This window comes from Capsicum annuum, chromosome 10, assembly GCF_002878395.1.
Source record: "Capsicum annuum cultivar UCD-10X-F1 chromosome 10, UCD10Xv1.1, whole genome shotgun sequence".
Taxonomy (NCBI): Eukaryota; Viridiplantae; Streptophyta; class Magnoliopsida; order Solanales; family Solanaceae; genus Capsicum; species Capsicum annuum.
Window position 1 is genome coordinate 49,563,123 of NC_061120.1, and position 13,943 is coordinate 49,577,065.

Genomic DNA, 13,943 nt, shown 5'->3' on the forward strand with positions numbered 1-13,943 from the left:
AGCTAGAGTTACCTTCCAAGAGTCGGAAATCAAATTCCACAGAACTTGAGAAGAGGTATAGTGCTCATTCCTCACCATCTAGTCTTTCTGAAAATAAACTAAGCCCAGAGAATGTGCTTGTTAGACATGATCTTGCTTACCGTGCTGAACTATCCCTAAAAGGTGATCCTACAACGCTCCTAGATTCTTCTCAAAACGATCATGCTTTTACTATTTCTCCTAAAGATTTGGTGGAAAAAAACAGAAAGGAGGACATGAAGGAGCACACTAATCAAGAGAGGACTATACTTGACAGAAGTACCTCTAAGCAGAATTCCATTAAAGATGTGTATACAACAGTGGAAATGGATGTCACGACGAATGAATTTGTACATAGTGGTGTATCTGTGGAATCAATTAAATCAAGCAAATATGAAAACTTATCAAAAAACTATGCAATGGGTTTGATACTTTAGCCAAGGCGTTTATGGTGAAAAGTCAATATCTCCAAAAGTTATGGTTGGAAAGATTCAAACTACAAAGATAGATAAATAAATAGGTGGGAAGAACATAGCTTGATAGAGTATGGAAACAATTATCATTTGTGCACTTATGTCTTGAAAATGTATTGTATATTTGCTACTAAATACTCTATTTTGTGGATCATTTGGGATTTGGCTACCAGATAGATATGCAATGCAATTGTTTAAGTTACTACTATTTGATTACTTGGCTGTAAAGTATTTAATTACTTGGTATTTTATTACAACAAGCATGATCTTGTATAAGGACTGTTGGTTTACTAGTTTAATAGTTAGCTAGTTTTGATTAGTATTACTAGCATTACTAAAGTATTCAAAATTATATTTACCGTGTGTAATATATATTTGGGAACTTATTAAATTTGTTGCTTCATGCGTTTGGGCAAGTTACTATTTGGGCTAGGGAGTATTGAAAAACATAGGGATTTGTTGGGGTTTGAATGGAGGAGCATGAAACTATTTTCCAAAAAAGTATTTACATTCTAACCAAATAAAAAAAAGTATATTTTGAAAAATGTTTTTCTATCACCAACCAAATACTAGAAAATATTTTTCTAAAAATATTTACCACGCACCAACCAAACACCAAAAAATATTTTCTAAAAAATATTTTTCACACACCGACAAAACATGAGAAAATAAGTAAGAAAATAACTTATTTTCCTAGAAAACATTTTCTAGGAAAACATTTTCCATGAAAAATATTTTTCGTCATACCAAACACACCTAAAGAGAAAGATAACAACCACATCTAAAGCCGTCAATATGGGCCAGGACCGTTGGGCTGGCCTGATCCATCTTGTAATTTGATAAGGTTGGACTACGATTTTTACTGTCCGTTAAGAACAAGGTTTTTTAGCCCGACCCGTATAAGCCCATCGGGCCGTGAGACTTGAGCAATATGGGTTGGACTAGCCCGTGGGCCAAACAAAAAATACTTAAAAATAGAATAGAGTACTGAAAATAAAAAAAAAGTCACAACTTAAAGTCTATTTAGACCATCATAGATATTTAAATATTAAATATGTTTATAAAATATATAAATAATTAAAATACTAAATTTTTAAGAAATCAAATATGTTTGATGAAGATAATATGGCGATATTGAACACGCTATAACTCATAAGTATCATGAGAATTTGTTTTTTTAAGATTTCATTTTTATTTTTAATGGACTAAATATTGATATTTCTTTGTGTTTTATCGTGATTAATTAAAGGGATAATACCCATGAAAATACCTGAAGTTTGACCGGATTACCAGTTGAGCCATACTGAACTTTGCAGGGGTCCTATTACCCCCCAGACTTTTTTTTTCGTATTTTAATAGCATACATCTGGCACTTGGCACACTGCGTGTAATTCACGTGCATTGAGCACGTAAAACTATTAAAAACCGTTAAAAACTTCATTTTTTTTGCCAAACAGCCCCTTAATTTTATAGTTATTTAAAGTTTTATATTTTTATTTATTTTTTCATTCTTATTTCTTCTTTTTTCTTTCTTTCTTCAACAATGGTTGCTCCAAAACAATGGAGCAATTTCATCAAAAAGAAAATCCACCAAGAGAGGGGAAAAAATTGTTCGTCGAAACTAGAAACAAATTTAAATAATTCTTGAAGAAAATTTTCAATTTGAAACTTTGAATAATTTCAAATTCAAATTCAATTTCAAACTTGAATCCAAATTCAATTTCCAGTTTCTGATTTCCAGTTTCATTGCGTTCAATGTACTACACTTCAATTTCAATTTTATTCTGAAAGTGACTTTAATAAAATTTCTTCTGAAAGTCTTCAATTGTTCAACGTCTTCCGGAAGTCTATAACGTATTTCCATTGTTGAAGTTATTCAAGACTCCATTTCTTCAAATTTTATTTATTTAGTTCGATTTGAATAAAATTATTGAAGAAAGTTTTCAATTTGAATTTGAAATTTGGGGAAATTTTTTCTTAAAAATGGTAAAAAAAATAATGAAAAGTCAATGGAATCATTTGGAATTCGATTTGTAGGAGGAATTTGAGTTGTGGACTTTTTAGTATAGTTATAATGGTGAAAATATATTGAAAAGTGATAAAGACAAAGCGCGTGTACTACACTTTCGACGTCAAAAAGTGGGTATAACTTTACGGGGGGGGGGGGGGGGGGGGGGGAAATTAATTCCACTTTAAAAAAGTTTGGGGGAAATTAATTTCAATTTAAAAAGTATAGGGGGTAATAGGACCCCCCTTAAAGTTCAATATGCTCCACTGGAAATTTGATTAAACTTCAGGTATTTTCGTGGGTATTATCCCTTAATTAAAATAAAAATAGGTTAATATTATTTAGATAGTTATATTATTACTCATGAACAGTTTCATTTGTTTTTCAACATCTCTATTTGGTTTGAACTTGGTGTCAAAAGTTATTTAATTTTACAGATTATTTGATTTTTTTGTAAATTTGAGACTTGATTAACATGTAGTAACCTCATGTAATATTATATTGTACATATTTACGTAATTAACAATTTAAAATTTAAATTAAGATTATAAAAATAATATATTTTAAAAAGTGGGCTGACCCGTAAGGGCCCGCAGCCCACACTGTAATGGGTTGGGCTTGCTATTTCTTGGCATGTCATATTAATGGGCTAGCCCGACCTGACTTGTAAAACTCCAAAACCCGCGTGGGCTAGCTCGCATGGGTTGGTCGACCAGTATTGACAGCTTTAATCACACCCCACCTCCACCATCAAAAGAGAAAAAGAAAACACATGATTGAGTACTACTTTTAGGAGCCATTTGATAGGATGTATTATTTTGATAATCTATGGATTAAAGTACGATATTATTTAATATATTGTTTGGTAGCAAATTTGAAGCAATGTATAACTAATACATGTATTAGTTCTACACCCTACATAGTATTATATGGTGTAAAACTAATACACCCTATTTGATGGGATTAGTAATCTATGGATTATAATTCATGGATAAATATGATTAAAGACAAAATGCCCCTAAATTTCTTTAATTTTTTTCTAAATATTTTTCAATTTATTCGATGTGAGTTATTTCTTTTCAATTTATCAAGATGATAATTCAAATAATTTTAGTCATAAAAAACTACTCCATTAGCTTTAAAAATACTTATTGATCAAAATTCAAAAATAAATTGTGTGACTACATACAAGATTTAATTTTGTAAATATGATATATCATAAATTAAAATAATTTTTTTGCTTAGCTTTAACACTCCATGGAATACAATTTTATATTAATAACGATTCTATTATCTCGTCAAAAGTTACATATACCTCCCTCAAACTTAATAACACTACAAAGTGAGAACAACAAACAAATGATGAACAAATAAAAAACCTAACTAAAAAAAATAAAAATTCCTGCAAGTGAATGATTAAATCCTAAGATTCCAAAGTAAGTTATTAGTTATATTATTGATATAGATCTTTTTTATTTTAAAAATTGAATAATAAAGCTTTATAAAGAAAATACATAAGCTATAGTATGTCGAAGATATTTTTATAAACAAATAATATTATTTTAAAAATATTATAATACATATTATTTTCAATACATCAAACTAAACACTGCATAAAAAATAATTTTAATATTATTAATCCCTACATTACTCATTTCTACATTACTAATCCCAACATTAGTAATACATCCTATTTAATATTATCATATATGCTCTACCAAACGATCCCTTACTATTTTTATGATAATCAACCAAGGTTGCTTGATAAGAGGATATTTCATGAAAATTCCAATTCCAACTTGCACAATAGTTTATTTTTTTAAATACTCATTGACTCTTCTAGCGTCTCTGTATACCATTTATTGGGTAGTGCTACTTTCTTCTCTCTAGATTTTTTTTCTCTCTTTCTCGAGTAAATTTTTCGAATGATCACTCATGTTTGGAAAATTGCCTATAAATATTATTTTTATTTTATTTAGGACAAAAATATCATCCAACTTTTCTTATTTTTCGTAAAATATACTTAACAACTCAAAATCTTTCTGTCTCCTACTTTGAATGTCATATCATTAATTTTTTTATTTTTTTTATAAATGTATAACTTATCAAACTTATTTAACTAAATGTTTATCCTAATTCTTTCTTTATTTTAAATTACACATAATATATTAATCATTAAAGATTAATTTAATTACACCAAAAGTTTGAGTTATTTTATTTGATATATACTCTTAAAATTTTCTTTTATTTACTTATTTATTTCACCACATAATAATAGTTTTAAAATACAAGTACTTATACGAATTGGTACAATAATTTTTTTCATCGTTTATTTTATATACAAAAAGTTCTTAAAATGTAAAAAAAATAAAACGATAGATTTCAAATTTTAGACATCAAGTTTGTTATTTATATTAGAATAAAAGAATAATATCCCCTTTTTGAAGGAAAGAAAAATTATGTAGTCTTGAAACAATTTTTTTTTTTAAGAAATATTAACAAAATAATACCTTCTTACGTACTATTACAAATAGATTTTTAAAATATTACTCAATCAATTATTCTTTACTTTTGATGGATTTAGAATGAAGTATGGGTATAAACTAGCGTTTAATTGTTTAATAAAATAAAATATAAATATAATGATTACAAAAAAAACAAACTAAATTAAAAAAATAATTTCTTTTCTAAATTTTGTGTCTTATCTTACAGATTTACTTGATTTATTTATAAACAATTACTTGTAAAAAATTTGCAAGAAAAAAAATCATCTTTTCACTATATATTTATCAAAAATTATCTTAAATAATAATTTGCAAGTAATCTATGTCCAAATTAAAATTTTCAAGTAATAATACATATTAAAATTTTCTTATTAAATTTTGTTTGGCAACAGAAAATACCGTAGATTTGCCATCAATGCTTTTAAATAAAAAATTACATTCTTTTATTCTCTATTACTCTATATTTGAAGGTAATATAATATCTTAGGATTATATTAATTCAAAAAATTCTTTTGTATGATTCAAAAAGTGAATTTTATTCTTTTATTCGCATATAAATAGCAAATTTAATTTCTAAAATATAAATTCATCATTTTTATTTCTTTTTACATTTTAAGAATCTTTAATATATAAAATAAATAACAAAAAAAATTAAATGAGTATCAATTTTTACAAGTACTTGAGTTTTAAATATTATTAAGTGTTGAAATAAATAAGTAAATAAAAGAAAATTTGAAAAGTACATATCAAATAAAATAATTCAAGTTTTTGTGTAATTAAATTAATCTTCAATGATTAATATATCATGTGTAATTTTTTTTAAAGAAAGAATTAGTCTAAAATTTTAGTTAAATAAGTTAAATAGATTCATTTATTTAAAAAGAAAGAAAGAAATTTTTATCATATAACATTTCAAGTAAGAGAGAAGTTTTCTTTTGAGATGTTAAGTATATTTTAAGAAAAATAGAAAAAATTAGGTGATATTTTTTCTTAAATGAAATAAATATGATATTTGTAGATAATTTTTCAATTACCATCTGAATTTACTCCTCTTTCTCTATACTCTGGTGTGAATGTGGAGCCCACAGCTGGTCCATTGCTTTGCTGGCTTCAAACTCTCGCCATTGTTGGTTTTATAATGGAGGGGTTTCTCTTGTTATTATAGATTAACTTGGTCCAATGAAAATAAACACTAATTGATCGCTCCTTTTCACTCTTTTCTAGTTTTTCTTTTTCGATAATGATCTTCATCCTTCCACAAAAGTGAAAGAGAAAAAACAAACAAACAAAAAAGATAATCAATTCAATAACCCCACTTTAGTTTTCCTATTGATTTGATGGATCCACAGATCTAATACTCTTTCACTTTCAGATCTTCCATTTTCCACTGTAAAGGTCAGTTTTTTTTTTTTCAAGAACTTGTTTATCCTTATTTATGTGATTCTTCAAATTTGGGAAACCAAGAAAATTGGTTTCTTTATCTAATGCAAAACTGACTGACCATACAGTTCTTTGTTGAAAAAAAAGTGATTTTGACTAGTCTTGTTTTCAAAGTTCCTTTTTTATTGCTGTTGAATTTTCTTATTAGATGCCTTATTTCTTGGTATTATAGGAAAGTTTGTGTTTCTGGTTAATTATACTCTTTTCTTCAGCTTATAACTTGTTTGATGACATTGTTTTTATAGATTTGTAGAATACATATTATTCATTTTGAGGAGGAACATATGCAAATTTGAGGTTTATTAGTGTGTGCATAATACCTTTTAAGATTGTGTTTCTTGTCACTTTTATTCTTTTCTTCAGCTTACTTGATTGATGATATTGTTTTTATAGATTTGTAGAACGCATATTATACTTGCTTTGAGGAGTAACAATATGCAAAGTTGAGTTTTATTAGTGTGTCCTGTTAGGTGTGGAGAGTTTAGATGGTGTATTGGAGGAGATGAGGTATGTTATCTGGATTAATGAACTTCTTGAGGGCTTGTTTTCAGCCAAGGGCCAATCGGCACGTTCATACAGGTTCGGATGCCAATGGACGTCAAGATGGGCTGTTATGGTATAAGGATATTGGACAACATTTTAATGGAGAGTTCTCAATGGCTGTAGTTCAGGCTAATAATTTATTGGAAGATCAGAGCCAAGTTGAATCAGGCTGTCTGGGGTTGAATGATTCAGGTCCATATGGTACCTTTGTTGGAATTTATGATGGCCATGGTGGCCCTGAGACTTCAAGGTTCATCAATGAGCACCTCTTTCAGCATCTCAAGAGTAAGTTTTTATTACCTGTTCAATCAATTCCTTCAATTTTTCAATACTATTGTGATGGTTCATGATGAGGGGAGCTGAATCTTGTCTTATTACTTTTAAAATTGTTGACTTCAATTTAATTTCGAGTAGTCTAAGTATTAGTGATCTATTAGCTTTTAAGGACCATTTAACAATGATCAAAATTCGAAGTAGCCCCTGGTCCCTGGGGCTCTGACTTAGTGGTAAGAACGCAACACTTGACGTGTGGTCTGGAGCACATCATGGATTCAACCCTACCGCAGGCAAAAGTCCGCTAATTAAGTGGAGATGAGACAATGAGTGAGCTCATTAGGGATTTGTCGCTTATAAAAAGAATGTTACAGTAAATACATAGGACCATAGAATCTAAGTAGCTCATTTTGGTGAAGTTTTTACGTTATCTTCCATGGACAATATTTGCATGATTTTAAGGGCCTCTAGGTTTTCACTCAACCACTTGGTTCAAATATGCAGGGTTTACATCTGAGCAGCAATCTATGTCTGCGGAGGTGATCCGGAAGGCATTTCAAGCAACAGAAGAGGGTTTCCTTTCGGTTGTCACTAGGCAATGGCCCATAAGACCTCAGATTGCTGCTGTTGGATCATGCTGCCTTGTTGGAGTTATCTCCAGTGGGACATTATATATTGCCAATCTTGGCGACTCTCGAGCAGTCTTGGGGAGACTTGTCAAGGCAACAGGAGAGATTCTTGCTATTCAGCTTTCTGCAGAACACAATGCAAGTATTGAATCTGTAAGGCAGGAAATGCAGTCTTTGCATCCAGATGACTCGCAAATTGTAGTTTTAAAGCACAATGTTTGGCGCGTGAAGGGCCTTATACAGGTAAGATCTTCTTTGCATTCCTAAGCTGTTTCTGTTTATGTTTTCCCAGCTCAAAAGTATTTTTGATACTTTTATGAGTTGGTGTTCTTTAAATAGCAATACACAAATTCCGTTTCTTAGCAAGGAGGATAAATATGCTGTATTTTTTTTTTCAAAAGCAAGGAGGATAAATATGCAGTATTTTTTTTTTTCAAAAGCAAGGAGGATAAATAGTGTTGTTGCTCCTTCAATATTTGTGTATGCTTTTGAGCTTTAATATAAGCTTGTGGTGTTCTGCTTTTGACATTATCATTATTTGTATTAACAATACTAGCCTTTGTTGTCTCCTTATACATCGATGGAATAGTATTTAAAGGTTGCTACCTCGACTGAGTAGAATTTCAAAGTTGTTCTGCTTTCCCTTTGATTAGAGGATCTTTCTTTGTTCTTCCGGCTCATTATTTTAGCACAATGATGATTATCCAAGAACCAATATATATAAGTATGCTCTGAAGGTCATGCTTCTCCTTTCTTTGTTTTAGTGTTAGCTTGAGCCTCGAGGCATACTTGAGACTGGAATTGACTATCTTGGTCTGATGACTGATCTGTATTTGCAGCAAGCTTTGCTTTTTGTTCATTTTCAAATTTCAGCTTTTAGCCGTCTTGTGTCCCCAATAACAGAAGCGTAAGTACAAAATTGGGTTTGTTAAGTCCCGTGTCTTGTGTTTCTCATGTATAAGTTCTGATCCGATATTTTATTATGATTCCCTCCATTTAGGAGATGCCTATGATGATAATTGTTGTTCAATGTTTGAAATGGTCTTGCGCAGTTGTTACTCCTCAGTTTTTAGTATATACTAGCATCAATAATGGAATCTTTGAATTTAAAAAAATTGCACCCACTTGTGTGGAAAGTGATATATTGCCCTTGATGTGAACTATGATAGTCTTCCTGTCCAAATCATATACCATATAAATGTGAAATAAAAGATAAAAACTCTCCTTTTGTGAATGTCAGCATAATAATATTGGGATGGTCAAAATGGAAACATTCTCAGCAGCCCTAAGAAAGACTTGCATGAAAATGTTTCTTATCCTTTTGGCGTTACAACAGAACTTCTGTATGACCTTTGCATTTGTTCTGGGAAGCACTAATTTAAACTATTGATAGGCTGATGTTCAAAAGCAGTTTCAGTCTTTTGGAAATGTAGACCTAGGTGGGCATAAATACCGAACCAAACCGAATCAGTTCGGTTTTTCGGTTCGGTTTTTTTTTTTTTTTTTTTTTTTTAAATTTCGGTATTTCGGTTCGGGTTACGGGTTTTAGGTTCACATAATTCATTTTTTCGGTTTAAACCAAAATTTTTAATATACTTTTTTTAATTATATAATATATATAATATAATAATATATATTTAACTTTTAAGAGGGCCCTTTATATAATATAATAATATACACTAATATATCTATATTATTAAATTAATATATATTCCAAAAGGCCCTAAATCAGTAAATTGATTTCATTCCAGAAGGCAAAGAAACCTAATTCCTAAATTCCTAAAGGGCTGCTACTCTTAATCGTTCATTATTCAGCAAGAAGCCAAGGCAAGAACCCTAATTCCTAAATAGCCAAGGCAAGAACCCTAATTCCTAAATTCATTCTCTTAAGAACTCAACGAAGGGGAACGCCAGAGCAATGAGTGGCCTGTGAGCCTGTTTCTGCATTGTGTGTGGCCTGTGAACCTGTTTCTGCATTAGTGCGTTGTGTGTGACTGGCTGACTACTGCTGTTTCTGTCATTCTGTGTGAGATTAGTGTCGTGTTTAAAGATTTTGTGTTTACACAATGTCCGTCTAATGTGTTTAAAGATTATGTGTTAACCGTTTCTATGTGACTGCTTCTGTAAATTGTAATGTTGACAGAAATAGGTCCCAACTTTCATGAAATGAACAATATATTTCCTTTGTTGTTTTCATGAATGTTGTTGTTTGTATAGTACAAGGCTATATATATTTTTTAATGTCTGTGTTGGTCCTCCAGTTTGATTTCTCTAGTCTAAAGGATCTGTAGGTTTGTAATCCATTTAGACAATTTCTAAATGATCTGTCAAGAGATAAAGGTTGGATAACTTATCAGATTTGAGTATACTTTTCCCTTACACTATACAAAAACCATACTGTTAACATGTGTTATGGGAGACAAGTTCTCTATGTACCTCCAGTTTTGAGCATTCTGTAGTTAATAATTAGTCATAATTTAATTAGGAAAACTTATAATATGTCAAGTGTTAAAGTTGTTTTACGCATTATGATAGCTTGCTGTTGAATATATAGTTGTTTTTGTTTCACAATTAACTGTTGCGGTTCAATTGTTCTAGAGTGATACTAGCGGTCAAATGATGTTTGCAGGATTATTGTCCAAAGCAATAAGTAACCTAGAGAACTCTGTTTGTTTACTTCTTCAAGGCTTTACCTGGGAGTGAAATTAGTCACTCACAGATATTACACTGATTTGTCCATGTACATATTTCCTTTTCTGTGTATACCTAATCATCTCCATTCCTTCAATTTGTAAACTAGTGTTATTACTTATTAGTTTTATACCTGTCTGGCTGCTCAGTAGCCCAATTTATAAATATGACGTAGCCCATTAAACAGGCCCAAAACCGAAAAACTGAAATTATTAAACCGCAATAAAACCGAACCGAAAATTATATAAGTTCGGTTTTCGGTTCTTATAATTTCAAAACCGAAAACCGAAAAAACCGAAATAAAAAAACCGAACCCGAACCGAAGTACCGAACGCCCACCCCTAGTTGGCCATTGCTGGAGGAGAATAATGTTACGGAGTTCATTTGCGTTGTTTTTTTCTTTTTTTTTTTTGCATGGCTCATAATCTGTATACTTCTTCTTGCAGATCTCAAGATCCATTGGTGATGTGTACTTAAAGAAAGCTGAATTCAACAGAGAACCGTTATATGCTAAGTTTCGTCTCCGTGAACCATTTCTAAGGCCCATATTGAGTTCAGATCCAGCTATTTTGGTGCACCCGGTGCAACCTCAGGATCAGTTTATTATATTTGCCTCTGATGGACTCTGGGAGCACCTAAGTAACCAAGAAGCTGTTGACATTGTACAAAATCACCTACGCAATGTAAGAGATCCCCTTGATACATGCTTTTGCCATTTTCTTAGGCTATTGGTGATTCTAGCGATAGGGAAGCACTTTTTCATGAAAAGTTTCAGGATTCCTGAAATCATTGACCTTATAGTAATATTATATTACTGTTAAATGCATGTGTAGATCTCTCGTACAAGTGTATCATCATGGCTTGGCTCTTTGATGCCCTTTTTATTGGTTGACTTCCTGTTGTCCTGTAAACCTGTTTTTTAAATTTCTTAAATGCAAGGGAAGTTGGATGCAGCCTCTTGCAGAAATGCAAGGTAAGGCTGTGTACAATAGACCCTTGTTGTCCGGCCCTTCCCCAAACCATGCACATAGCAAGAGCTTAGTGCACCAGCCTGCCTCTTAGGGAAGCCAGATATGATACTCTTCTGTGTAGAAGTAAAAGAATTTGGTTGGGGTCGGTATTGAAGACTTTTACAGTTGTAGAAGCAGGAAGTAAGAAATTGAATTTAGAAACTATTAGTTCTATTAGAGCTCCCACCCTGCCCCCTCCCTCACCATAAGAGAAGCAATAAAGACACTTATTTGAATCTGCAGCCACACTGGCATAGTAAGAAAACCAATTTCGCTTGCCTTGTTCCTCAGAAGTGGTTCTAAGCAAAATTCTGAGTTTGTTTGCTCTAGATAGATCCAATACAAAGATATACATGTTAACTACAGGAAAAAACAGTTGGACCAAACTTAAGTTCCTCTTTGCCACTTGGCAGGGGATCGCCAAAAGGCTAGTGAAAACTGCATTGCAAGAAGCAGCAAAGAAAAGGGAGATGAGGTACTCAGACTTGAAGAAAATTGATCGTGGAGTGCGTCGGCATTTCCATGATGACATCTCTGTTGTGGTAGTATTCCTCGACTCAGATCTCGTGAGCAGGGCTAGCTCTATGAAGGGGCCTAACCTGTCTGTGAAAGGTGGCGGCATAAGTCTGCCTCGAAACACACTTGCTCCTTTCACCACCTCAACCTAATTGTGGTGCTACTCGATTGATGAAGCTCTTCCAAATGATGTACCATTTTCTTGTGAATACCAGGTAGTCTCTGAAAAGATAACAGCAGGCCTGCAATTTTTATTTTTTATTTTCAATGTACACTTTAGTTTAACTCGAGACTAATGCAGATTTAGTTCCTATGCCCAAGGACTTTAAAAAAGAGATCTGCACTCCTTAGGCTTCTATTACTTCCTCTCAACTTTTTTTATTTGGATTTTGTAAATTGTGTGGCCTGGCCGCTGTAAATGTTTTTATGCCTCGATTATTTTTGACATCTATTTTTGACTGCTGCTAGAATTGTGAATGCAAAGTGAGCTGGAGTGATGTGTTGGGTTTAGATTTGGATTTAACTTCTATGTTTTGATCTTGTGATTTATTTATTTAATGGTGGAGCAGGTAATTTATTTATTTGACCGTTATTATCTAACATTGTCACTGTTTAAGGATGGTTATGTGTAATTATTTTAACGTGATCTAACTATTTTAGATTGTTAGTGTGTAGAAGTTAAACTTGGTTTGCCTTTTGGCGTTAAACAGGGGATTGTGGGTGCAGTAGAATGCCATTCCATTGTAGATTTATGCATTAATCATGGTGAAGCCATCCAGGCCAGCTTCTAATTCAAATAAAACATCTTGATTAGTTACTTTTGCATGTATAAATTGTTAGCAGCTTGCTTTTTGTACGTCAAATTTGAATTTCTTGTTTAATTTTGTCACCTTTGTTGTACAGTGTAGTACCTTGTACCCTGAACTGATCTGACGTCAAATAGTGCTGATCTATGAGTAACATTACCAAATTTTGGTCAAATGAATTACGCCAAATCAGATGAGCTAGTAGATCGTAAATGCCGGATGATTTAAAAAACGCCCAATTGTGGTTTGATAGTTTCAGACCAAATTGGGTAACAGTTGACTCTTACAGTGTTTGGATGGTGGTTTATCATGATTTTATAATGTATAATATGGTATGGTGTGATATTGTATAATATAGTACAATACAATGTTGGGATAGACTGTATCGTTCACTGCTGTTTAATAACAGTTTTTTTGTATGGTTTGATGGTATGGTATTGTATCGTAACGGGTAATTTTATCAAAATATCTCTAATTATTATAAATTTTAAATTTATTAGTAATTATTAATAAAATAATTTTCTTTCTACAAATTTATCACAAATCATGTCTTGTAAATAGTTCACCTCTAAGGTGATCCACCTTATACATATGAAAGATGCTAGTGTTGGTTTCTAATAAACTTTTTTGGTGCTAATCCCTGAGGTTTACAGTGAATTTTTTTTTCTGATTAAAAGAAAAGACTTTATTCAAAGAGCAAAGAAGTAATATACATGGTTAAGGCCAAGGTGTTTGTCAGAAGCAATCTAGAAATAGCACATTGGAGTTACTGTGTACTTGATCACTTAGCTCAAAGTATTAAGGTGATATTATATCAATTTTAGTTACGGTTTGAACCTAAGGCACTTCTATGAAAAATGCCGACACAAAAAATAAACAAATGAAATGAATAAAGGTTCAGGAACTTGTTTTCCGACAAACAAGCATGCTCACTTTCATATGTTAAAAATAGAGAAATGAGTAGTGACTATAGCAGCTGCAATACGCCCCTAATTACAGAGTTGCATTCATATAAATTAGTAAGAGCATGAA

At 31.7% G+C, this 13,943-nt stretch overlaps 1 protein-coding gene across 10 annotated transcripts; it reads left to right on the forward strand.

Moving 5' to 3' along the window:
* Positions 1-6,028: 6,028 nt before the first annotated feature.
* On the forward strand, positions 6,029-13,343 carry LOC107855996 (probable protein phosphatase 2C 28). Of its 10 annotated transcripts, none has more exons than XR_007045640.1 (6): positions 6,041-6,398; positions 6,837-7,271; positions 7,764-8,131; positions 11,026-11,262; positions 12,003-12,320; positions 13,009-13,343. XR_007045640.1 is itself a non-coding variant. In XM_016700997.2 (5 exons), exons 2-5 carry the CDS (start codon positions 6,953-6,955, stop codon positions 12,255-12,257), a joined length of 1,179 nt encoding a protein of 392 aa, XP_016556483.2. In that variant the 5' UTR covers positions 6,029-6,398; positions 6,837-6,952; the 3' UTR covers positions 12,258-12,615. The 10 variants fall into 10 exon arrangements, 4 of the variants coding, with proteins under 4 accessions (XP_016556483.2, XP_016556482.2, XP_016556484.2 ...); XR_001670426.2 differs by having other exon boundaries at positions 6,042-6,398; positions 6,914-7,271; XR_001670427.2 differs by having other exon boundaries at positions 6,045-6,398; positions 6,914-7,271; positions 12,816-13,343.
* Positions 13,344-13,943: the final 600 nt, after the last annotated feature.

What these genes read in the sequence shown, in the direction of transcription:
- LOC107855996 (XM_016700997.2), top strand. Translation starts at nt 6,953, where the DNA reads ATGTTATCTGGATTAATGAACTTCTTGAGGGCTTGTTTTCAGCCAAGG. An exon ending in CCTCTTTCAGCATCTCAAGA is followed by an intron (nt 7,272 to 7,763) that starts GTAAGTTTTTAT and finishes TCAAATATGCAG; the next exon opens with GGTTTACATCTGAGCAGCAA. An exon ending in TACAAAATCACCTACGCAAT is followed by an intron (nt 11,263 to 12,002) that starts GTAAGAGATCCC and finishes GCCACTTGGCAG; the next exon opens with GGGATCGCCAAAAGGCTAGT.